Source organism: Sceloporus occidentalis, unplaced genomic scaffold (genome assembly GCF_023333645.1).
Source record: "Sceloporus occidentalis isolate IW3139 unplaced genomic scaffold, rSceOcc1.0.p SCAF_1, whole genome shotgun sequence".
In the NCBI taxonomy this organism is placed as follows: Eukaryota; Metazoa; Chordata; class Lepidosauria; order Squamata; family Phrynosomatidae; genus Sceloporus; species Sceloporus occidentalis.
Window position 1 is genome coordinate 153,090,063 of NW_028316981.1, and position 23,657 is coordinate 153,113,719.

Sequence of the window (23,657 nt, forward strand, 5' to 3'; positions counted from 1 at the left end):
ACATGTGGCCCATTTTATCATCTGGTCTTTAACCGTTTCCTCCTCCATTTCTAAAGATAAAAGTGTTGCATAAATTTTCCCAATTAATTTGTCTTTATCCAAATACAGAATTTTACCAAGCTCCACATTCTTAATCTCTAATTCAAACCCCTGCGTTTTCACGTCCATCTTAAATCTTTCGCAAATTTGCCTATATGTAAACCAATTAATGTTTAGGCCACCCCCTTGCTTAATTAAATCTTCCCTTGTTTTTAGGATTATTTTTCCTTCTGATTTGACCCACAGATCCTCGTATTTGAGCCAAGTGGTTCCTACACTGGTCTCCTTTCTGCAGATAGCCTCGTGTGGAGATACCCATCCACAAATTTTCGGAAGGATATGCCTCTTATACTTTTTCCAAATCTCAAAAAGAGGGCGTCTAAGCGCATGATTCGCGAATGATTTGTTTTGGGTGTTATTTCCATAAACCAGAAAAGCATGCCATCCCGGATTTAGATCGTCTCCCTCCACATTCAATAACATTCTATTCTCTAAGGTTATCCATTCTTTTATCCAATCTACAACCCACAATCAGAATTATCAGTGTTTGAAGCAACAAAGGTATGGAGAAGTTTAGGAATCTGAGGAAGTTTGTTTCACCTACTAATATAATATTTGAGGAAACAGGATTAGAAATCAAACAACTTGACTCTTTTCAGATTGTGATGAAGACTATCTAGTTCATGGGGGAGGGTGGAGCACCAATCGCAGCAGCCAACACCTTCCTGAAGCTGGCTGCTATGTGCACATTCACATGGTAGCTGGCTTTGGGAGGTGGGTGGTAGCCATGATCGTGCATTCCCCCTTCCTCTTGTAAGGCAACGCAGAAAACAGATCACACGACCATGGATTGCCCAAATGCTATCATGTGGAAAAGTGCGATAAGAAATGATGTTAAACCAGTATTCTTCCATTCTTAAACTAGCACGATTGTGGCAGGACAGAAGACTAGTGTGATAAAAGTTCTGAAAGGCAATCTGCACTCTAGAGTGTGAGAGCTCCACAGCTTCTTTTTCTCAAGAGAAAAAACTCTTCAGCACTCCGGTTGAATTTTTCTGTGTTGCAATTCAAACATAAGAAATAGTTGCCAAGAGATTGATACACTGTATTGTTGGATGCTTATAAATGATTGTAGGTCCATTATAGGACCTTGTGAAAAGATGAAGAAGTTCTTCCTCTCTGCTGCTTTAAGCCCTCTATTCCATCTGGTCCAGTGCCATCTTTCAATTTGTTACCAAAGATTCCCTCCTCTTGTTGCTGTTTCTGTATTATTTCCCCATATTCTCAGCCTGAGCTCCATCCTTTTGAGAATTTTAATGAACTGGAAGGATCCTAGCAGGTACAACTTTTAAATGGAGCAAAGAAATCTAATATGCATTTTGCTTTACTTCTTCACAATATCTGATCTGATTACTATAATCCCACTGCACAGAAGACTGAAGAAGCCAAAAGCCAAACCATACCAAACACAACTCCAAACCAAAATAAATTAGTAAACATGTGAACACAAAGGGGCTCCACCACAAGAAACAAGATTCAGTCACAGTGTTAAATAATAAAAACGCTTGCCTTTATATTCTAAAAGCAATAAGATTTTTTCTGAAGCCAACATACATGCATGACTAACATACTGAAGATGAAATAAGCCTGTGTCAAGCAGTTCTTATAAACTGTCATGATAAAGAACATCTGAATTTTATTTTGGGAAATATAGGTCTCCAATAATAATTGTATGAAAGAGTATTTAAAAGATTAAAATTAAATCCAAATAAAGATTATTATTTTGCCCACATAAAATCCCCTGCTTGAAAACGTATTACCTGTTTTTATCAAACACAGTCATCTGTGCTACAAAAGTCTTTTCTCCATCTTCACGGTTGGAAGAATTGCGTTTTCGTCTAGCTGGAAGCTCCTCATTAACATCTGCATATAAACACATCAAAAATTCAAGTTGTTAGGGATAAATTCACAAATTTCTTGCCCCAATTCAGTAAAAAAGCAGCTAAAATTGATTTAATGAGTTCAGTTTTTAATGGCCATCTAGGATGAGTTCACACTAGTTAGTTTTAGCTTCAACACAGTAAATTTATGTTCCATTCTTTGTTAATTGTATAGCTGAACAGGAAAGATAATTTTAATTTTTCAGTCTTTATGATTCTGTTGAAATTTTAATTGATTCTTGGTCCCTTACTGATCCCTTGTCGGAAATTCCAACCAGAACTGTCCATAATATCAGGACTGGAGGACTTCTCTACCCCAGCTTAACAAAATATACAAAGCTAATTAATTGTTAACCACTGCACTTACAACCAGATAAAACATATGAATCCCCAAGCAATAAGAATATCCAGCAGCACGCAGTCTTTCCTCCATTCCACAACTTCAATTTGTGTCATAGTTTGGCGTGAGTTTTTATTATTATTACACTCTAACATTAATTTGAAGAGCCTGGGACTGGATAGAGATGAAGAGGGAAAAACACTTCAAGAAGCAGGTGGTTGACTGGAGGCATACTGCTAATGTAGTACAGTCGGCCCTTCTTCTACACGGATTTTTTATACACGGATTCCAGCGTACACGGTTTGAAAATGTTCCAAAAAAGTATAAAGTTACCTTGATTTTCCATTTTTTATAAGGGACACCATTTTGCTATGCCATTACATTTAATGGGACTTGAGCATACACGGATTTTGTTATACACGGGGGATCTTGGAACCAATGTAGTCAAATTTTCCCCACTGTTTATTGTTTTATTCTACAGCCTTCTCATAGAGTACATCAGCACTAATTCTACTTCTCCATCTCAGCTCTTCTTGTGTCCCTTTTGGCAAATTCCAGTGGGTGGGAAGCTTGGTGGCCACATTTTGCCTGCTGTTTGCTTATTTATATTTAATTATGAGGCCTTTATCCTGGAGTGGGACCCAAGGCAGTTCATAGAAAGCCACTTAAAATCCTACAGCCAGAAAACAGGAAGGCTACTTTTAATCAACATGAGTATTTTTGACACCACTCCCCTTTTTGACTCTCCAGTGCCAGACCAGGATAGAGCTGCAGAAACAAAAGCTACAACAGACAGAATGATTATCACTGCATTTGATCTTGCCTTTGACTGCCGACTTCCTTTAGTATTCAGTCCCTCCTAACTCAAGATCAAAATGTAGTTTCCCCCTATATTCTTGCTACCCTCTTTGGTTCCTCTCTTCTTCCATTTACTGTCTTCACCACTCAATTCCTTCAGCTCCTGCTTTCTGAGCCAGTGTACTTCACGTCAATCATAGCCAACTCCTCCCTTCATCACCCAACATATAAAATGCAATCCTCATAAGAACTGCCCGTATATACTTGACTATAACTCGACCTCATGTATAAGTCGAGGGCAAGTTTTGGGGCCAAAATTATGGATTTTGCTATGACCCATGGATAAGTCGAGGGTAAAATTTAGGGGCATATAACAAAGGATCTAAAGGGTGAAGCAAGGCAAAATAATGTCAAAGAACTTATAAAATTCCAGCAGACATAACTCTATGTGCTTGTTCTTAAGACTGGATGGATGAGAGAGTAGAGGGGGGTCAGAGTTTAACATATTATAATTTTGCTTTTCATCAGGAGATGGTTCCTTCTTTTAAATAAGAGTTAAAGTACAGTACTTACACTGACCCGTGGATAAGTCGCCTCAGGTTTTTGGGGTCAATTTTTTGACCTAAATTTCTAGACTTATACATGAGTATATACAGTATGCCATTTATACATAGTTCTTTTCCTCTTTTCCAATTATCCTCTTTTTGTTTGGTTTCCTACCTCCTCTGCCTCTTTTCTCAAGGCTCTTCACTATCTACCATTCCCTCAAGTTCCTTTCCTGGTGCACTGATTACCATGACTCTTTGTCCCATTGTTTCTCTTAGGCCCACAGACACCCTTCTAATTCTTAGCAGTTATGAAATTTTAATACCAGCTACATTGACACCCCCCCCCCCCTCGGCAACTTGTAAAATCAGGATTGAATGGAGTATTAACTATTTAGTTCTTTCAATAACCAAATATGCTAAGTTACTTTATTAGGTCAGCCAACCTTTTTCAGGGGCTTCACAAGCATAACACTACTGACCAGCAGGTAACAATCAAGCAAATGTTACAGGTAGGACACAGGGCTATACTACCATCTTCTTTTACTCCACTAATAACTTGTGGAAATGTAAGTTTCAGAGGCTGGGGGAAGAGCAAAACATTGGGACAGAAACATGAAGGTGATTATTTCAAATACAGAACGAATGGCCACTTTGTCTAAATGGGACAAAAGAATGATATGAGCTACCCAAGTGCCCTTATCAAATAAAAACTTAGGAGGAATGTGAGAGAAATGTACATTAAGTAACCAGGTGGTAATATGCTACCCTGTGATGTTCTCAGCCCAGGTCTTACTCAGTGCAGGAGCAGGGCTTCTGGTGGTGCAGGTTGAGGGGGGGACCAAAAGGGCAGGCTCCCCCTCCCATGCCTTCCAAATCCAGCAGGGACTCAGAGGCAGGTTCCCCTCGCCCTCACCTCATGCCCTCCCAAGTCCCCGCTGGACTGGGAGGCAGGCTCTCCCCGCCACTCCATGCCTTCCAAGTCCACCAGGGCTGGTCTTCCTCCATCCTGGGCTTTCGCCCTAGAGAGGAAGCTCTGGACACAGCAGGCAGCAAGGGTGCAGCTGTACCCCTGCTGCCTCGAAGGGGGAGGGGGCCAACCAGGTGTCACCCCCCTTCTGGGTGTGACCCAGTGCAGTGTGCACCCCCCAGTGACACTACTGATGCCACCCAAGATGAGAAAAGCATACTTTATTTTCCCATTCTTCCAACAGAAGCATAGATATACTCTCTAAATAAAAAAACACCAAGGGACAAAACAAAGATTTGTAGGAGTAGAGCCATGAACTGGCTTTTTAATGTACTCTAGTACAGCGGGCCCTCCACATTCCCTGGAGTTAAGAACACTGGACTCCCATGAAAATAGAAAACCAGCAAACAAAAATCCCACTATTTCTGTATCTGAGAAATTTCTCTAAGCCCTCCAGTGCAACTCTATAGTCAACATTGCCAAGAGGCTGACTACAGAATTGTGATGGAGAGCTTACAAATGCCTAGAGAAGTTTTCTCTACCAATCTCTAGGTCTTCCAGTGCAGTCTGGTGGGTGTTGACAATACTAGTCATGTTGGAGGATCTAGAGATTCCTAGAGAACACATATCAGTCAAATCCATGAATAATGAAATCCGCAAAAGTCAAAGCAACAAATGCAGATGGTCCTTTTATGTGCATTTTTCGGGGTATGTGGCCATAAAAGACTTCAACTTCACAAAATGCAGATGGTCCTGGCTCCTCAGATGTTGTTGGACTAAATTCTCAATACCCTTAACAATACTGATCAGTGATTCTGGGAGTTGAAGGCCAGCAATACTGGACTACTTCATTCAGATTACATTCTGCAATCACATACAAAGGAGCGATGAAAGTCCACTCCTTACTGGTGGCCAGTTTTCAGAGTTGGCCATCCGGTTGTTGTGGTCTCCGGCTGATTGCAGGGCAATTGTGGCTGGAGTGGCCAGAGGCTGCTCCAAGCTGCCCATCTGCTTAACCCCGGGATCTTAGACAAAAATTTATAGTCTATATGGTTTCTAGTCCAGATAGAAGCCCCCAAATCTGACATTCTGTGTTACTCAGTCCTGAGTGTTTTCACATAAGTTCTGAAACCATACTGACTGATGACAATGGTAGCAAACCCTAAAAGAATGAACAAATCTGTAAATTAATATTTTTATGCAACGGACAGTGATACATTAAGTTATTTGTTTTCTGTCTTTCTTTCAACAGCATCCTGATTTTCCTTGTAATTTGAAATGAGTAAATGAATAGCCTTCATGACTACTTACCAATGTTTTCATTTGTTTCACCATTTATCATCCCATTAAATTCTCTTCTTCCTGGACGAGTTACTCTGAATAATAATGAGTAGGACTTCACCATATGGCTGTTACTAGGTTCAAATTCATTGCTGGAAACTGCAAGTGATGGAAAGTTGCCTGGTTTCATTTGGTTGAGATCTGGATTCAAAGGTACTTGCTTTTTACCAGTGGGTACTTGCCTTATGGGACAACTAACATCCTACAAACAAACAAAAAAACACATGTTTAATATTTTCAACACTGGAATGAAATCAAAGCAGCACTGTCTATGCAACTTTTATATTGGGAATTTACAATGAATGCACTTTCTTGGTTGTTAATATTTACCCATGGGTTAAATCCTGCCACTGCTAGGCTAAAGACACATGACTGAAAAAGGCTTGATTTAATATCTAGAACTCTGACACTTTTCCACTTCTTGTAGCCAAACTAAAGAAAACATGAACAGAACAAAAAAGGGGTATCCTAAGATTTCAAAAGTGTTGGCACAAACTAGATAACTGAATAGATGCCACTGAAGAGGGTGTGTGTGGAGACATACAGGACTGAACACTCATGGTAAGTTCTCAACATACCATCTTTTGAACAAGGCAAAGGAGACATCCAGGATACTGGATAAACCCACGCTAGAATATGGCACCAGAAGGGTGCCAACTCTGACGCAAGCCTGCATGGGACGACTGAAAGAACTTGCTGAAGTGTTCCTTTCTTGAAAGCCACTTCCAGAGAAACACATTTATCCAATTAATAGCATCTAGGAAGTGCTGATAGAGCAAAACAGGTAGTTGTCCACGAAGATGGTTTCCAGGGAAATACTAACAGACAATGCTGTCAAACTTGACTAGGCTTACTGGGTTAGACACAAAGAAAATAATTGGCGGAAAGAACATTAATTTAATATATGCATATGACATCATATTACTAGTAGAAAACAGCAAAGACTTGGAACAGCTATGGAAGAAAGTCAAGAAAGAAAGTACAAAGGCAGGGTTACAGATGAACATTAATAAAAATAATGATCACAGATTATTTATATAACTTTAAAGTGGACAATGAAGCCAATGAGATAGTAAAAGATTTCCATACCTTGGCTTGGTCATTAATCAAAACAGAGACTACAATAAAAAAAATCTTTTCTAATTCTTTCATAACTGCCTTCTGCATTCCTAGTCTTCTTATTTTTTTACTGCAGTCCTAATTCTGATCAATTTTTGACCAAGGTAAGGGAACTCTTTTACTATTTCAATTTTTTCATTGTCTAGGTTGAATCTGTGTAGATCTTCCATGGTCATTACTTTTGTTTTATGTTGAGCAGTAAGCCTCCCTCTGCCCTTCCTTCTTTGATCTTTCTTAATAGTTGCTCCAGGTCGAAGCCTGCTCTTCGCATTATCTTTTCGGTATACAAGTTGAACAGATAGGGTGAAAGGATGCAACCCTGCCTGATCTGGAAAATGGCAAACCACTAAAGGAATAAGAAGCAAACGCTCCTCTCAAAAAAACACTTGGTAGTAAAAGTAGGTCTCCAGAAATGGACTGAGTCAATGGGGAACAGATTAACTGACCCCATGTCTATGAGATGCTGCATGGCTTGATGAACTATTTGCCCTTTTTTATGGAGGACACTGAGATGGATGATGAAATTATTCTGCTTTCTGAGGAAATGACTGAATCCTTTGGAGCACTACTTTGGACTTTTAGGAACCACAGACTTATTGAAGACTTTTGTCAAGCTTCTCACTGGAGGGGAATAGCAATAGCAATAGCAGCTTCATTTATATGCCGCTTCATACCACCTAAGCAGTCACTAAGTGGTTTACAACCGTAAGTTAATTGCCACCAACAAGCTGGGTACTCATTTTAGCGACCTTAAAAGAATGCAAGCCTGAGTCAAGTTTGAGCCCTGGCTGGTATTACTCACAACCTTATGGTTTGTGAGTGAGTGGCTGCAATACAGGCATTTAACCACTGCTGCACCACCAGGGCACATTACTCAGAAGTTATTTGTTTTGGTTCTGGAAGACTGGTCCCAGAACCAGAATTATAAGATGACCCACCCTGAGACCTAGATTGGAATTGGGAATGGGACAAAACAGGCTTTAAAATTCTTCAGTCTTGAGAACATAAAAATCCTCTGTAGGGAAGAATGAATCAAAGAACATTGCTGTGGTTGTCTTCCCACCTCTACAACAAAAGCATGATCTTCTTTTCATCTTTTTTTCAATTTATATAACCTTGACAACACCTTCACCAAAGAGACAAGAATTCGTAAAAGGGAACTATGGCTAACTTTTGTCAAGAATGCATATGACCAATCCCCTGCTCTAACCAAACCGATCCCCTTGCCACTACCACTGCCACAGTGAAGGAATCCCTGGTGGCATCTGAAATACATGGAAGATATTTGCGAAGTTTAACTAGAATATACAGTTTCTGCTTGATTCTTCCTCATGAGGTCAACTGGGCCACTCTTCCTCTTCTTTCACAGACAGGTCCATTAGCATATGCAGACACATATCTCCAACCCATTGCCCTCATTCCCTTTATTCACTTCCATTAAGGTATGAGACCTTAGGGGGAAAGCTGATCTTCCTCTTCACAGTACTAAGAAAACACAAAAACAGATCCATCTACTGGTGCTCTGTTTAGGATGCCTCATGGATTAAAATTAATTTTCTTAAAGGTGGGAAGAAGCCTGACTACTCTGTTTCAGAGCATCTGTGGCACCACTGTCAATGCTGACTCCCACAACCCTTATTCTCCATGCTTCCATCTGCCAAATTTTGCTAATCCCTCTGCTTCTCTATAATCTCCAAAATTTGCCTCAAACACCACAGAGATGCTGGTTTAACTGAGTATAGAAGCACTGAGATTAATAATTTCCTCTAACTACTTGGAACCTCTAATTCAAGGGATAGTAGGGTGCTCCCTGCTGAGGAATGAGAAATGGTTTTATGATGATCCAAATGGCTTTCAAAGGATTGTGCAGGTGTCTTTTACAATTTTAATATGATGAACTGGTATCCTCTGAAGCCTCTTAGAAGACAATCTGGAGGTCAACCTTCCTACTGAAGCCATGCCAAGAAAAAACTCCAAAAGAGAACAAGTAAAGGCAAAAGACTGAAAACAAGGAAAAGGAAGAAACAAAGTTTTTTTTTAGAATAAGATGGTGAGAAAGACTAAATAAAGTCCAAAAGATAATAAAGTTAAGGTGAAATAACAGATATAAACTGAAACAGAAAGATAATTGAGACCACAAGGAGCTAGACAAAGGCAAAAGCTAGGGGAAGAACCAGGGTCTAGGTATTAAATCAACTCTTTAACTGGGTGACCTCTGCACAGCCTGGGCAGCAATGGTAATTAAACCACATACAAATGTCCATCCCCATATATGGAGACTGGAGAGCCAAATGATTTTCAAATATAAAAATAAACATAATGAACATGTTATAACTGGAACTTAGAAGCTGTAGCCTACTCAAATAAGGGTAGAATTCAAAGATATAGCCGTGTTAGTCTTTAGAATAAATTATGTAGAGATCTTATAGTACTTTTGAGACTAACTTAAAGAAAGAAATTGGCAGGATGACCTTTAGTAGACTTCAGTCTACTTCCTAAATGCATCTGAGGAAGTAGAATGAAGTCTACAAAAGCTTATGCTGCCAATTTCTTTCAGTTATACTCAAATAAGTCAAGCTTGGTATGGTACATAATAGAATTTCCCCTACTTTCTTTTTTGAGAAAAACATAATTAGCAACTCATCAACTGTTACATTCATCCAATATTTATATCCTGCCTTTCTCTCAAAATTGGAACTTAACATCATACTAGAATGGGACCAGCCTTGTAACAGCATTTTCGTCAGGTGACTGGACTAAATTACCTTTTGAGTGTCTTGCAACAGTACAGTTCTTTAATTCTAGGATTGTATACTCTATATTCAAACTAGAAGGGGGAGATGACCCTCCTCCTCTCAAAGAAAATGTCAGTGCCATCTGAGATCGAAATGAGACATGACTCACTTGTGAATTCTGTCCTGTTAATGACCAACTGCTTCAAATAGGTAGGGGACATGGAATTTTCCGAATGACTCACTCCAACTCTCATCAGCTTTAGCCAACACAGACAATGGTGATGGATGATAAGAGTGGTGTGTATTATGGAGACCCACATATATGAACTAGGAGGGAAGACCTGTTCTAACTTTGTCCACAGAACTCTCAGTGCAGCACCAAGCTAACATTAGTTACTGTAGGTACTCTATGAGGGCCAAGAACGTCTTACTTGTTCCCACACAGAATACCTAACTAATGTTAGCTTGGTGCTGCACTGAGAGTTCTATGGACAAAGTTATGACGGGTCTTCCCTCCTAGCTCATTTATCTGGGTCTTCATAATACACACCACTCTTATCATCCTTCAGAATCTATCATCTATCCACTCAGAACTCAGCCCCACAGTTCTCACAATATTCTGATGCCAGGCTAAAGCATGAACTGCTATAAAAGCCTTTAGGGCATGCCACTTTTGCCAAAAATTACCGTTGCATTATTTTAAACTGCTTGGATTTGTTTAAATTGTTGTTGTTTAAAATACTTTTTTAATGTACTTTTTTGCCATCTGACATCATCCAGCCTCAGAGGGAGAGAAAGGACAGCCACCTCCATCAGGTCTTATTTGCCATCTGACATCATCCAGCCTCGGAGGGAGAGAAGAACCACTGCACATATTCCCCTTCCCCACCGCCGTTCCCTTCTCCTTTTGTGTCATGTCTTTTTTAGATTGTAAGCCTGAGGGCAGGGAAATGTCTAACTATCTGTAAGCTGCTCATCTGGCCTCACTGGCTGAAAAGCGGGGGTTTAAATACAGTAAATAAATAAATAAAATACTTTTAAACTGTTTTAAATGATTTTATACTGTTTTTAATTTTTCAAATGTTTTTAATTTATTTTATTTATAAGCTTGTGATGTATATAAAAGTTGTACATACTGTAAATATTTTAAATAAATATTTTACAATACATAAATTGGTAACAAGAATGCAATACTATCTGATGAATGACTATTGAATAAAAGGCATTTATTTATATGTGCGCATTTGGAAACACATAGACATATAATATATACAGGGTGTGTGTGTGTGTGTATACACCCAACTAATTTAATCTGCTTTTGCTTTCTAAAAAATAATAATTTTGATTTAGAAATGAAACTGGTGTATAACCAAGCTATAACAAGTGAGGTGTTCCTCTCTGAGTCAAATATGGTGAGTATCATGCTTTCCTCTCCATTCTGCAGACATGGGTGGGGATCGCCAAGCAGTTTTCAAGCAACTCCACCATCAAACTCAGCTCCAACGTTGGAGGAAGACTGAATACAATTTGGCAGCTGCATAGTGAAGGTGTCTGAAGATCCCTGGCCTTACAAGGAACACTGTTGCCTGAAGTTATACTTCTTCCAATTTTTGGCCTTAAAGAAAAACCACTTTAAAAATACTAAACCTTGAAATACACCACTTCTGCCTTCTGTGAACAAAGAGCAGTTTTGAAAGTGGGGGGAACATGGGGGGGGGGGGGATAAAAACCAAAAGATGCAAGAATCCCTGCATTCCTCCCACCTTTAGTGGCCCCTCATCTTTTAGGGTTTCAGCCAAAATCTGCCAAATTTGAGCAAACTCTTAAAGCAAAATGAAAAGAGAACAGCTGTAACAGGCTGTAATTTATAGGTAATTGGGTTTCATCAAAACCATCAGCTCTGGATTACTTTTAAATAAGAAATTCTAAATAAAAGATAAAAGACAGAAAGCTTAAGAATATAGCACTAGTTATCAGCTTACCATGGAAGAGCATTTCAGTTTCAACTACACATTTCTTTTACATCACAACTTTGCTTGGCACAAATTGTTGTATTTTGCTAGGATTTAACTTACCTTTCGTTTCTTGTGGCAGACTTTTACAAGCAGTACTTCCAGGTTTACAGAACTTTGTTCATTTTCTGAATTTTGCAATGGCTTATCTGAAAGAGCCCCAAAAGGGAGGAATGGTTTAAAATACTGAGGAAAGCAGCAATTTTATTAATTGTGACTGGGAGAACAATGAAATGCTATGATCTGGGATGCTCATCCAGTCTTTGTGAACTGGTCAAAGATCCCTCTTGTCCTGGCATCTTGTCCCGGACCTGCTCAAACCAGGCACCACACTTGCAGTTTCCATTTATGAGCAAGAGGCAAATGCACTAGTGCAATTACATTGCATCCGCACCAAGCGTGAGCTTGCTTCCGTGGACAGCAAGCACTGGCTTTCTGAATGGGCGCATGTGCATGTGGTGGAGCAAGCAGGAGCTCATGCCCATTGAGAAGAACATCCCACATTTTTTAGTATCCACGGGGGGATCCGGAACAGATCCTCTGCAGATAGCAAGGGCGCACAGCATATGTTCACTTGTGCATAAGTATTTATTCATTGTGGTCACAGCATCTATGTACGTACAATAACATTTAACAGAGTGGAGAGGCAGTGGTGCCTGTCTGGAGATGTCCCAATTGAATTAGAGGGGTTAGATCACTAACGGTGAAATCTTTCATCAAAATATTTTATATATTTTATTTCACCCAGATCAGATTTTAGTGCCAGGCCCCCTGCAATCCACCACTTCTGCTGACAAAAACATTCAGTTACCAGGACAGAATACCTAGGCTTGTTTCTAAATTTTAAATCTGCCTCATTTCCAAGTCCTTATAAAAAGAGAATAAATATATTTCGTTTTATTTTTGTATAACAGAAAATGTTGTATAAATAAACTAGTACAAAGTTTCTGTCATTGGTAGTTAAGAGTACATGACAAAAACTTTGAAAGGGAGTACCATTCAGCTAAGTCATAATTAAAAGAATTTACAGGTGCTGACTGTACAGCCCATAAGCAAACTACAATATGGAGCCCTGGTGGCGCAGTGGTTAAATGCCTGTACTGCAGCCATTCACTCGAAACCACAAGGTTGCGAGTTCAAGACCAGCAAAAGGGCCCAAGCTCAACTCAGGCTTGCATCCTTCCGAGGTCGCTAAAATGAATACCCAGACTGTTGGGGGCAAATTAGCTTACTTGCTAATTAGCTTACTTGCTGTTCTCCGCTATGATCTTTGGAATAGCGGTATATAAATAAAACAAATTATTATTATTATTATTATTATTATTATTATTACAATAGCCATTTGATGCTGTTGTAGTTAAGCAACAGAAATACAGACCTCCACTAGCTGCTCTCCAAAATAATCTCCTCCCTCTCTCTCAACAAAAGGAAAGCCAGTTTATAGATAAAGATAAAATATGTTAAGTATCTGGACTACTGATGTCCCTCACATATGGCACTTCCATATCCTTTGTACCATTTGAATGGGAGACCAGATCATTCTTCTAAAACTGAGGAAGCAGTGCAGTGAAATGTTTCTTTATGAAAATGTGTTCTGAATTCAAAAACCTAGGTCTCAGAACATTACACATTAGTGTACCACCGTGAAAACTAGCCACTCACGTTCACATTTATTGTTATTGTGTACAATTAAAATTTTGTTTTTATATGATATTTGTAGGCAGCTTTACAAAAATTAGCATTAGCTTTACAGTACCAAAATAGGCTGATAAACCAAAGTTACAGAAATGTTTCTATGACATTTATTTTACAATCTCATAAGGGCAGCCCAGGAATGGCCTAATGGAACTGAAAAGAGATGAGGTGGAATTGTAAGGACATCAACAATTTTGAGACAAGCCACACTTCTTTCATATCTCCACTATAAGCAGAGGCGTACCTTTCTCTAGTGTCACCCGGTGCAGAGGGCAAGGTTTCCAAAGAGGAAGAGGTGGGCTTTCCAAAGTGGAAGGGGAGGAACTTCTGGAAGGAAGTGTGGAAAGGACCCCCGACCCTTCTTGCCACAGCTTGGTTTTTCTCAGAGGGAAACCAGGCCACAGCAAGGGGGGGGGAGGGATGTGCTCGCGCTTGGCAAGGCTGAGCCTGGCCTCTCAACACCTCTTTGAAGATGTACTGCCCATTCTGCTTGCCACACTCTTCATCTGGCTCCTTGCCATGATCCAGTTCTCCTCTGATGAAAACCGGGCTGTGGCAAGAAGCAGCAGGGTGACTGGGTGTCACCACTATCTGGGGTGTCACCCGGTGTGGTCCGCACCCCCAATGATGCTACTGACTTTAAGTAATATGACGACACCTACATTCTGTACACGTTTCCTGCATTGCACCTAACTGGATATTTTTTTTAATGGCATAACAGATGTACATTCACTATACAGCACTCATTGCTGTTTCATTATCTTTCAGTCTTGATGAGCTCCGCCTGCATAACACTGCCAACAAAGGTCTGGCTTCACTTTATGTTCATCATTACTTTCTACTTGATACTTCCAACATAGAAAATAACCTACTATATACTTCATAAAGAAAAGGCTTGTTATTATTATTATATCATGCCTTTTCTCCAGTTCAGGATTCATTCACGGCAGTGCAACCTCTGACAAGAAGTTTTATGCTAAAATGACCAGAAGCAATCACTAAACCTTGAACTATCTGTATACAATGGTGACCTAAACCAGAGGAATACACAATATTCCTAAAAAAGATGCAACAAAGGAGGCACAGATAAGCAAAAGTCAACAGAAACCTGTGGTGTCAGAAGTCTTAACGTCTGGTGTTAACCGCTCAAAAAGCACTAATCTGACATGCAAGAAGACAGGTCTAATTATTGAAGATCCAGCATTATTTGTGTCCATTGCATTCCCTCAGGGCACAAAGACCTTTTGGAAACCTGACCCTGATGACATCATTGTCCAATGGAAAATGAGCTTATGAAGGATGTTGTATTTCATTGGTACAAAATTGCAGCCAATGAACAATTATTGGGCACGTTGTTCAGTGACAGAAAATGAAAGCATTCCTCTGCTTGCGAACTAGAAAAACTTCATGGTACTAGATGATAAGATGGTCTTGCTAAAATTAGTAATTGGAGAAATGGCAAAGGCACTGAAGGCAAGGTAGCTGAAACATTCTTTGTACTCAAAATGAGATCACCCAAAAAGTTTGACATTAGAAGCTTCCCATGAAGAGGGAATACTCACACTCTGTAGAACACATTTTTTTCATGACACAGTTATGGCGGGTTACAAACCGCCACTTGGGATGTCCTCAGAACGTCCCAGTTTAAAAAAGGGGCGTCTCTTCCAGACGCCCCTATTCCTGTTTCAGACTCTGTCCATAACAAATGGTGGCGGCCGTTCCATACGGCCGCTGCCATCTTGACGTAACGGACACTGCACGTCGTGCGGCGCTAATGACGTTGCGAGTGCGCCATTGGCACCTCGCGGCGTCATGAGCGTGCTGCCAGAAGAAGCTCCATTTTGGAGCTTCCTTTTTGCTCCGTAAGGGAGTCGCGCAGTTTGGCTGCGGCGGCTCCCTCACAGAGCAAACAGCAGCGCCGGGAGACCGCCTCAAAGCGGCGGTTTGTAACGCCTCTATAACATCATATTAATCCATCACTGTCTTAGTACTTCAGTTGGGACATGTTCTATGACAGGGGTAGGCAACCGTTTTGAGCCGGGGGCCGGGTTGCTGTCCCTCAGACAACTGGGGGGCCGAAGCCAAAAAATAAATAATTAAATTTTTTTTTAAAAAAATTAAAATTAAATAAATAAATAAACCGGGACAAATGTAGAACCAAATTTTCAAATGGTGGATACTTTTTTAAAAAGTGGAGGACACATGAAAAAAATTGCTGATTTTTTAAAAAAATGTTAATATAAATGCATGTTTCTGAGGCTTCTATAGACAATTGCCCCTGCGCACGAGAGGCCAAAGGCCCTGGCGGCAATCAGTGGCAGGACCGGGCTGGGGCCAGTCCCAAGGCCTCGCCGGGCCGCATCCGGCCCGCGGGCTGCAGGTTGCCTACCCCTGTTCTATGACTTATAATTCTGAATGTTCCATATGTATGCAAAAAGAATGTACAAGATTGCCACTAATTCCGTAAAAATGCCACCATATTTTCTAAATGTGTTTACAGGATTTTGAACCAGTAACAACTACTAAGATCCATGCAATTTATTGGGAGAAAAGCAAATCATTTTATATGTTATTTAATCAACTTTCATCTTAACTTCAAACACTAAAGATAATAAATGAGTAAAATTGCCTTTTTGCCCATTACAGGCCAGTGTAATGAGCAAAAAGGCAAGGCAATTTTTTCTCATTTATTTATTTATTTGATTTATATATCACCGTTTCCTTATATAGGACCCAAGTTTGCCTTTTACACTGTTTTAGCCTCATACTTTAACTATGAAACTAATGACATTTGTCAGTAATTGGCACTGCAAAAAAAAAGTGGATGCTATACATACCATTTTTATGGAAGAAACCAGTAAAGGTGAGTTGTAGATGAGCAGACAAACTAAATAAACAAAATAAAACACATATTTATTTTTTGTATATATGACATTTTGTACGTATGACATTTTATTAATAATTTCTAAAAGAGTCTATGTGCATCTACAAACAGAGCACTCAAAAACATCATAAAAACATAACATCAATGAGAAGGGGCCAGCAATAAAAACAGTTACATCTTAACTGCTACAGTAATACAATAAGCAAAATTATTAAATTCTTGTCCTTAACACAGTCAGCAAGTATAACTGAAGTATAACTGACCAGTTCCTCACCTTTATCCTATAATTACTCCTTGTTAGCTTAATTTACACAAAAAGTGAATGTTGCTGGCTGAAGAATAAGGCGACCTAAGAGTCCTTGGGGTTTTCCTAGACCAGGCACTAGTTCTTGACAGAAAGACAGAAATGACAGCTACAAGTCCTTTTACAGGTGTCAACTGTCAATGGTGCCTGAGGATTGTGGCGTTTTTACAGTAAGAGACACTTGGAAAACACCATCTTAAAAAAGGCAGTCCTTCCCGGTATGAGACCATTTGATAGGAATCTGTTTAAACATTTGGATCAGTGGTGGAGAGTTCTTTGAATCCCTTCCTCAACAGAAATATAACAGCAAGTGTTATTTACACTGTACCATTCCAATGTAAAAGTACCAAGGTCAATTTGCAGCATTTAAAAATTACAAATGTGTAAAAAAATCTTCCAAGAAGAAAGGCTAGACTTAAGCACATAATCTTCCAAATACCAATGAAACATGCTGTAATGCAAAAATTCAACAATTAGTAAAAAAAAATTACTAATGTGGTACAAAGAGCCATAATCTTGGTGTAAGTTCTAAGGGAGGGCAGAGCTTTTTTTGTAGGAAAACCAAAATTATGTTATGTTCTCCCTTCCCTACAAGTGGCTTGATTTCATTTCATGTTGTCTTCCAACTGACTGTGAAATGTTTTTCCAGTTCCCCTCCTAAAAGCTAACAAGACACATTTTAAAAATAAAGCAAGACAGACAGATATATTTATTACTTTACTGGTTGAAGTGTTTTAAGTTAGGGCCCAAACAGACAGGTCAAGGCAAAAATAAAGCTGCTTTGGGTTACTTCAGCTGCCACACAATCTGGTAGGGTAATCCAACATTTTTGCATCACAGAATTTTAATTAGAAATAAGAATTTATTGAAATTAATATTCTGTTTTCCATACTCATGCAAATCTTTAAAAGCATTCTAATTTTATAAACAGCTATCATATGCACTAACATTTATGCAACATAAATTGTCTAACCTGGTCTCAGGCATATAAAATGGGAAAAATCTGTTTCAACTTTCATAGCATGCATCATTTTATAAACTGCTACAAAAGTGGTAACACGTTTCTCCCATCTTCCTATGACACAATGGATACTAATTTAAAGGATCATAACTTGCGTAAAAATGCAGTTTAACCTTTAGATAAAGTTTAAAGGGCAAATTAGACATACGGTTAGAGCAATTGTTACTAGCCACCATGGCTACATGAAGCTTCTCTTCTAAGGTGGCATGCTAGTGCATCCATAATTGGGGCAGGAGGGAGAAAGAAGGAGTAATTGCTTTTACACCTATCTAGTAGCTTACTAGAAGCATCCACCTGGCTGCTATGAGAGGCCTATAGTCAGAATCAGGAAAGCTTTCCTTAACCCATAATCTGTTCCTCCCTCTGAGACTATGGTGGGTCAAACTACTGCTTGAACAGGCCCAGTAAATTCCAAAGCAAAGAATAATACTTATTAGCCAAATGGTTGGTTGGTTTTGTTAAGTGATCTTGAATGAAATCTGTCCCTGCTTTATTTGGCAGGTGAAGACATTTAGTCATTATCAGAAAGCTAATCAAAGTTTTTCCCCCTAAAGTCAAGCAAGTGGAGTGTGTAATAGTATTGAGATACTGGAATATCCCTTATCCAGAATTCCAAAATTCAAAATACCAGTACTCCAAAATTAAAATTATCCCCATGAGTGGCTGAGAACCTTTACAATGGTTTGTTTCATGCACAAAATTATTAAAAGTATTATTTATAAAATTACCTTCAGGCTATGAGTACAAGGTGTAGACAAAACACAAATTAATTTTAGACAAGGGAGACTCAACCTGTACATGATATTTCATCCTGAGGTTTTGGCAATCTACTAATATCTATGATGAGAAAATTTCACGACTTATCATGTACACTATACAATAGACTTCTATTGTGCTATGTTTAGGTATTTGACTTTAAGCAGTATAGCACATAGCCATTGATTCATAGTGTTTTATTTTGATGTAAAAGAAACCTTCACGCAACATGTCCGATTTTAAAAAAAAAATCACGAATTCAATTAAAGAGCAGCAAAGTGATAATGTTAAGCTAAGAATTTTAAACAAACATTTTTTAAAAAATAAAATAAACCAGTTTGTTAAAAACCTTTGTATCAGGGTTTTTAAGCTACCTGATGTAGGGGGACAGCACCTTAACTGGGTTTGTTTGTTTCCTGGAAAATATCTTAATAGATCAACAGCTGAGGGCTCATAGGGCAGTCCAGTCTGTGGAACACCACTCTGACCAACACTGGTTTATATTAGACTTTTATGAAAAGATTATAATTGCTAACAAGGAAAAGGAAATTGGAATGAAAAGCACATAAAGATAAAATAAAACTGTAACACATTATTTTAAAGAAGAAGCAGAGTAAAAAAAAATTCAAGAAACCGGAACAATTATTATTATATACTGTTATTTATTTAATGCATATCTCACTTTTCTCCCAGTATGAGACCCAAAACAGCTCACAATAACAGCAGTAAAAATCTGTTACACATGAGATCACTAAAATCACTAACGAATGGCAGCCCTCCTTAAAAGCAAGATCTTCATGGCCAAAAAAATTAAATTAAAATCATGGACTAGTGAAAAGAACCTGGGTATAGTAAATTCCTGAGTCTAGAAGGAGTCACTGAAAGATTCTCTTTGGCCTTACTTAACCATGATTCTGTAGCATGTAAGGAGGATCTCTACTGATGCCATTCTTTTGCTGAGCTGGATGGGACCCCTTGAGTCCACCTTTTATCTAAAGAATTCACTATCACCACTTGATGACTCAATTAACCCACCTTATCAACACATCAAGGTGTTGCTGGGGAATTGCACTGGTACTTTCCTTGCCAATTATAAGGAAGAACTGGGCCAAGCTAAGGAATGTGAAAAAGGAGTGCAAGAGGCAGAGGATCTTAAAGAAAAGCTTTATTTTAAGTAAGGAAATTCTAGAGCAAAAGGAGATCATGATATGAAAGACCAACTTGCTTCCCAGGCACAAACACAAAGTATAAGTTACAGAGCCAAATCAATTTAGTCAAACTAGGCTCAAACTGGAAAAGCTGGTGCTTCATGTCACCTCATTGCCTCAAACTGTGTATGTACTTTCAGGGTCACCATTAGCACTTTGAATTGGGTCCAAAATGGGAGTCAATGCACCTGCTTCAGCAATGGTGTAACATAAGCTTCCAAAAATCCAGTTAACAAACAGCTCCACTACCTTTTTTTTACAAGTTTCAGAACACTTTTCAAAGGCAGATCCATAGTGAACATACTGAAAATATAACGTAACTAAACCAAGCATCACCACAGTCCAATCTGCTTTCTAAAGAGCTGGGTGTAGCTGCTGCAAACCTCCAACATGGGCATGCAAGACCTATCCCAGATCCACAAACACTCCTGAAAGACTGTGATTTCAACAGCTGTCAGCTGTTGATACAAAAACAACGTAGTACAGTGGTACCTCGGGATACGAATTACCCAGGTTACGAAATTTTCAGGATACGAAAAAAAATAATTTAAAAAAACTGTTTCGGGTTAAGAAAGTTTTTTCGGGTTACGAAAAAACTTTTGGTGCTTTTCGGCGCGATTTCGCACCAAAAAGCGGCTTTTCCCCATTAGCGCCTATGGGGATTCGGCTTGCGAAAGCCTTTCGGGTTACGAAATTGACAGCGGAACGAATTAATTTCGTAACCCGAGGCACCACTGTACTAGTGACCTCCTAACTTCATCATCGCCATCCTCATCATTATTGTTTTATTTATATCCTGCCCTTCTCCCAGGACTGGGACTAAGGGCAGCTTACAGCATTAAAAAACAAACCATAGTTAAAAACATACAAAAATAGTACATTAAAATAGGATTAAACTACTACAATAATTAAAACAAATTCAATGCTAAAATATCAAATACTTTAAAAAAATAAAAATGCTTAAAATACAATTAAAACAATACAGTACCCCAAGCCATTCTTTAAAAGCATTCTGTTTTGTATGCCTGTCTAATAAGGGGTTATGGGTGAAAACAACCAAATTTTTCACTTCAAACTTATGGTAAAAATTTACAAAGTGCTCTGATAACCAAAGACAGGCACCAGTTTCTCAAATAATTCTGTATTTTGCTTTAGTGGTTTTGTTACCTATTTGTAAACTACTTAGAGATAAAGCAGGCAGTGATTTTTCCCTGCAGAATCTCAAATACATGGAGACATTTTGCAACAAATATATATTCCTGTCGATACCAGGAACTCTGTGAAGACTTTCTGACAAAGGTTTGGCATAGTCAACTGTCCCTTCTGCTGTCACCTGAGCAACCAGGATTAAGACCAGATCCAGAAGCAATCCTGAAATAAAAGTCTGTGATTTCAAAGACTACATCAAACTTGTAACATTCAGTAACTAGCATGACAATACAACAGTGCCTTCTTCCAACAATATAATGTGGCAACACATAACCTAAAATGGTAAATGAGGAATCACACTCCCATTTGCAATACAACAGCAGAGTAAAAGCTCATTTCAATACAATTAAAAGTAAAGGGTGATTGGACTATATAATGGAAATCAATGAAATTCCAAAAATAAAAAAATGAAAATAAACAAATCAACCATTGGTTCCAATCTGAATGTTTACTTCCTATTCAGAAAGTGAATACACTCAGAAACCTGCTTATGTGTAGGCATCTTGCCTACAGATAACGCTAACGTGTTTCATTAAGTTAAAATCTGCTAAAGCATAAGTTCACCAGAGAATGAACAAACAGAAACACACATTCCCCTCTAGCAAAATTCAGTTTGTTTTATTATAGCAGATATAAATTATCTTCAGCCTAACATTTATTTTGTCACTTCTGTAAGAATTCTATTGACATGGATATATTTAATCCCATTATGCATCAACTGCATTTGAAACATTGTTACTGAAACACTGAAACATATTACTTGACAAAATGAATGTTACCTTTGTAAGTCGTGTTCTCCCTTTGTTTTCTCTACTTTCGTCAGCATCCCGTCTACTCTGAAAGTTTTCCTGTAATAAAAGTTGGTTTCTGAAATTTCATTGATTTCCACTATGTAGTACAATTGTGCTTCATAAAGATTTCTTCCAACAACACTTTCTTGCAGATCTAGAAAAGTCGCTGGCATCAAAAAAGTGGGATCTTTCAAAATTTTACAAGAAATCCTAGTTTTTAACTATGAAATAGTCAACCCTTAACATTTCAATTTTTTTTAAAAAAAACTATTTAGTTTTTAAATATTTATACTCTTGGTTTAAGGACACACATAATTAAAATGTACCTATCTGCACTTTATTGTCACCCACATCAAAAACATGAAAACACAAAAGGGTAAAGAGGGCTCTTGGTATCCGCTGGGGTTTGGTTCCAGGGCCCCCCATGGATACCAAAATCCGTTGATGCTCAAGTCCCACTATATACAACGCGGTAGTAAAATTGCTACAAAATGGCAAAATCTACGTTTACTTTTTGGAATTGTTATTTGTTTGAATATTTTCAAGCTGTGGGTGGTTGAAGCCATGGATAAAGATTCCATGGATTTGAAGATCGTGATTTACGATCTCCGTTTTAGGTTTCTATAATTTGAATTCAGCATTATTTTGTTTTGAGAGCTCATGTGAACATTAGCAACAAAAATTCTTCATATTAAAATTAACATTCAGGTTTGGTGGTTCAGAACAAAATCTTCAGAAGCATCAAAATCCAGCATCAGGAGGTGGTTCAAACATTTAGAAATAGGTGAGAAAATTGGTATTGGCCTGACAAAAACAATGAAAAATGCGGAATGGTAAGAAATTGTTTCTTACGATTTAGATTACTTAGGTTTTTTAAGATTCAGAACATTAGTACCTTCACTCTTACATACTGAGAAATCATAACATACTAGACACTTTGAAAAATGTTAAAATATTTCAATCTCAGATGGTAGCAATATGAATATTTTCTAATCTGGGTATATTTATATTATTTACACTCAGGGAGCTGCTGTCAACCTGTTTTTTAAAAAAACAGCAAGAAGTATTTTCAAATAAAGCTAAAGTACAATCTATAAAATGAAGAACACAAGTAAAAAAACCACAAGGTTCTTAAAGGTTTTAATAGCACTGTAGATGAAAATAACAGCACACTCAAAAATGTAAATCTTTCTTTCTGAAAGACCATGGTGAATTTTTAAAATGCACTGGAATTCAGCCTCCACAAGAGCGTACAAGACTTTTAATACATATAATGAAATTTCAACACTTTAGTCATTTTCCCCCCTCTAAAAATGTCAAGCTAAGTAAGGTAAAAGTGATCCAGGACAAGTCCCCTCCCCCCCACTGCCCATTTCTCATGGGAAATCAGGTAGCTTTGCTAGCAACGGAGGGCCCATTCAGACAGGCCAAAATAAAGCTGCTTTGGGTCACTTTGGAGGTATGCTGTTTAAATGATGCATGCATCCTAAGAGGCCAGAAGCTGTGGTCCAGACCTTAGGACTGGAGCGTGGCTTTGGTATGGCTTCTGGCCTCTTAGGACATATGCATAATTTAAAAAGCATATCTCCAAAGTGACCCGAAGCAGCTTTATTTTGGCCTGTCTGTACGGGCACTCTCTATTATTATTATTATTATTATTATTATTAACCTTTATTTATAAAGCACTGTAAATTTACACAGCACTGTACATACAATCTTTTAATTAGGCGGTTCCCTGCCCTCAGGCTTACAATCTAAAAAGACACGACACAAAGGGAGAAGGGAGTGGTGGTGGGGAAGGGGATCAGGTCCAGCAGTTCTTCCCTACCTCCGATGCCTGGACCAAGGCAGATGGACTGGAGGGAGGGCTTGGCTTCTTAATGGATAGTTAAAACGAGGCATCCTGGGGCAGAGAGGGGCTCACCCCTGGGAATGCTTCGCTAAACAATA

The 23,657-nt window shown here is 38.7% G+C and overlaps 1 protein-coding gene across 1 annotated transcript in view; it reads right to left on the reverse strand.

The window, feature by feature from the left end:
* SUZ12 (SUZ12 polycomb repressive complex 2 subunit) overlaps window positions 1–23,657 on the reverse strand; it is a 52,082-nt gene that overhangs the window by 17,045 nt on the left and 11,380 nt on the right. Inside the window, exons 4-8 of the mRNA XM_089478075.1 lie at window positions 21,696–21,764; window positions 16,372–16,421; window positions 11,903–11,988; window positions 5,944–6,175; window positions 1,860–1,962 (exon numbers count right to left, since the gene is read on the reverse strand). Coding sequence (XP_089334201.1) covers window positions 1,860–1,962; window positions 5,944–6,175; window positions 11,903–11,988; window positions 16,372–16,421; window positions 21,696–21,764 — 540 coding nt within the window. The remainder of the gene's footprint in view (window positions 1–1,859; window positions 1,963–5,943; window positions 6,176–11,902; window positions 11,989–16,371; window positions 16,422–21,695; window positions 21,765–23,657) is intronic.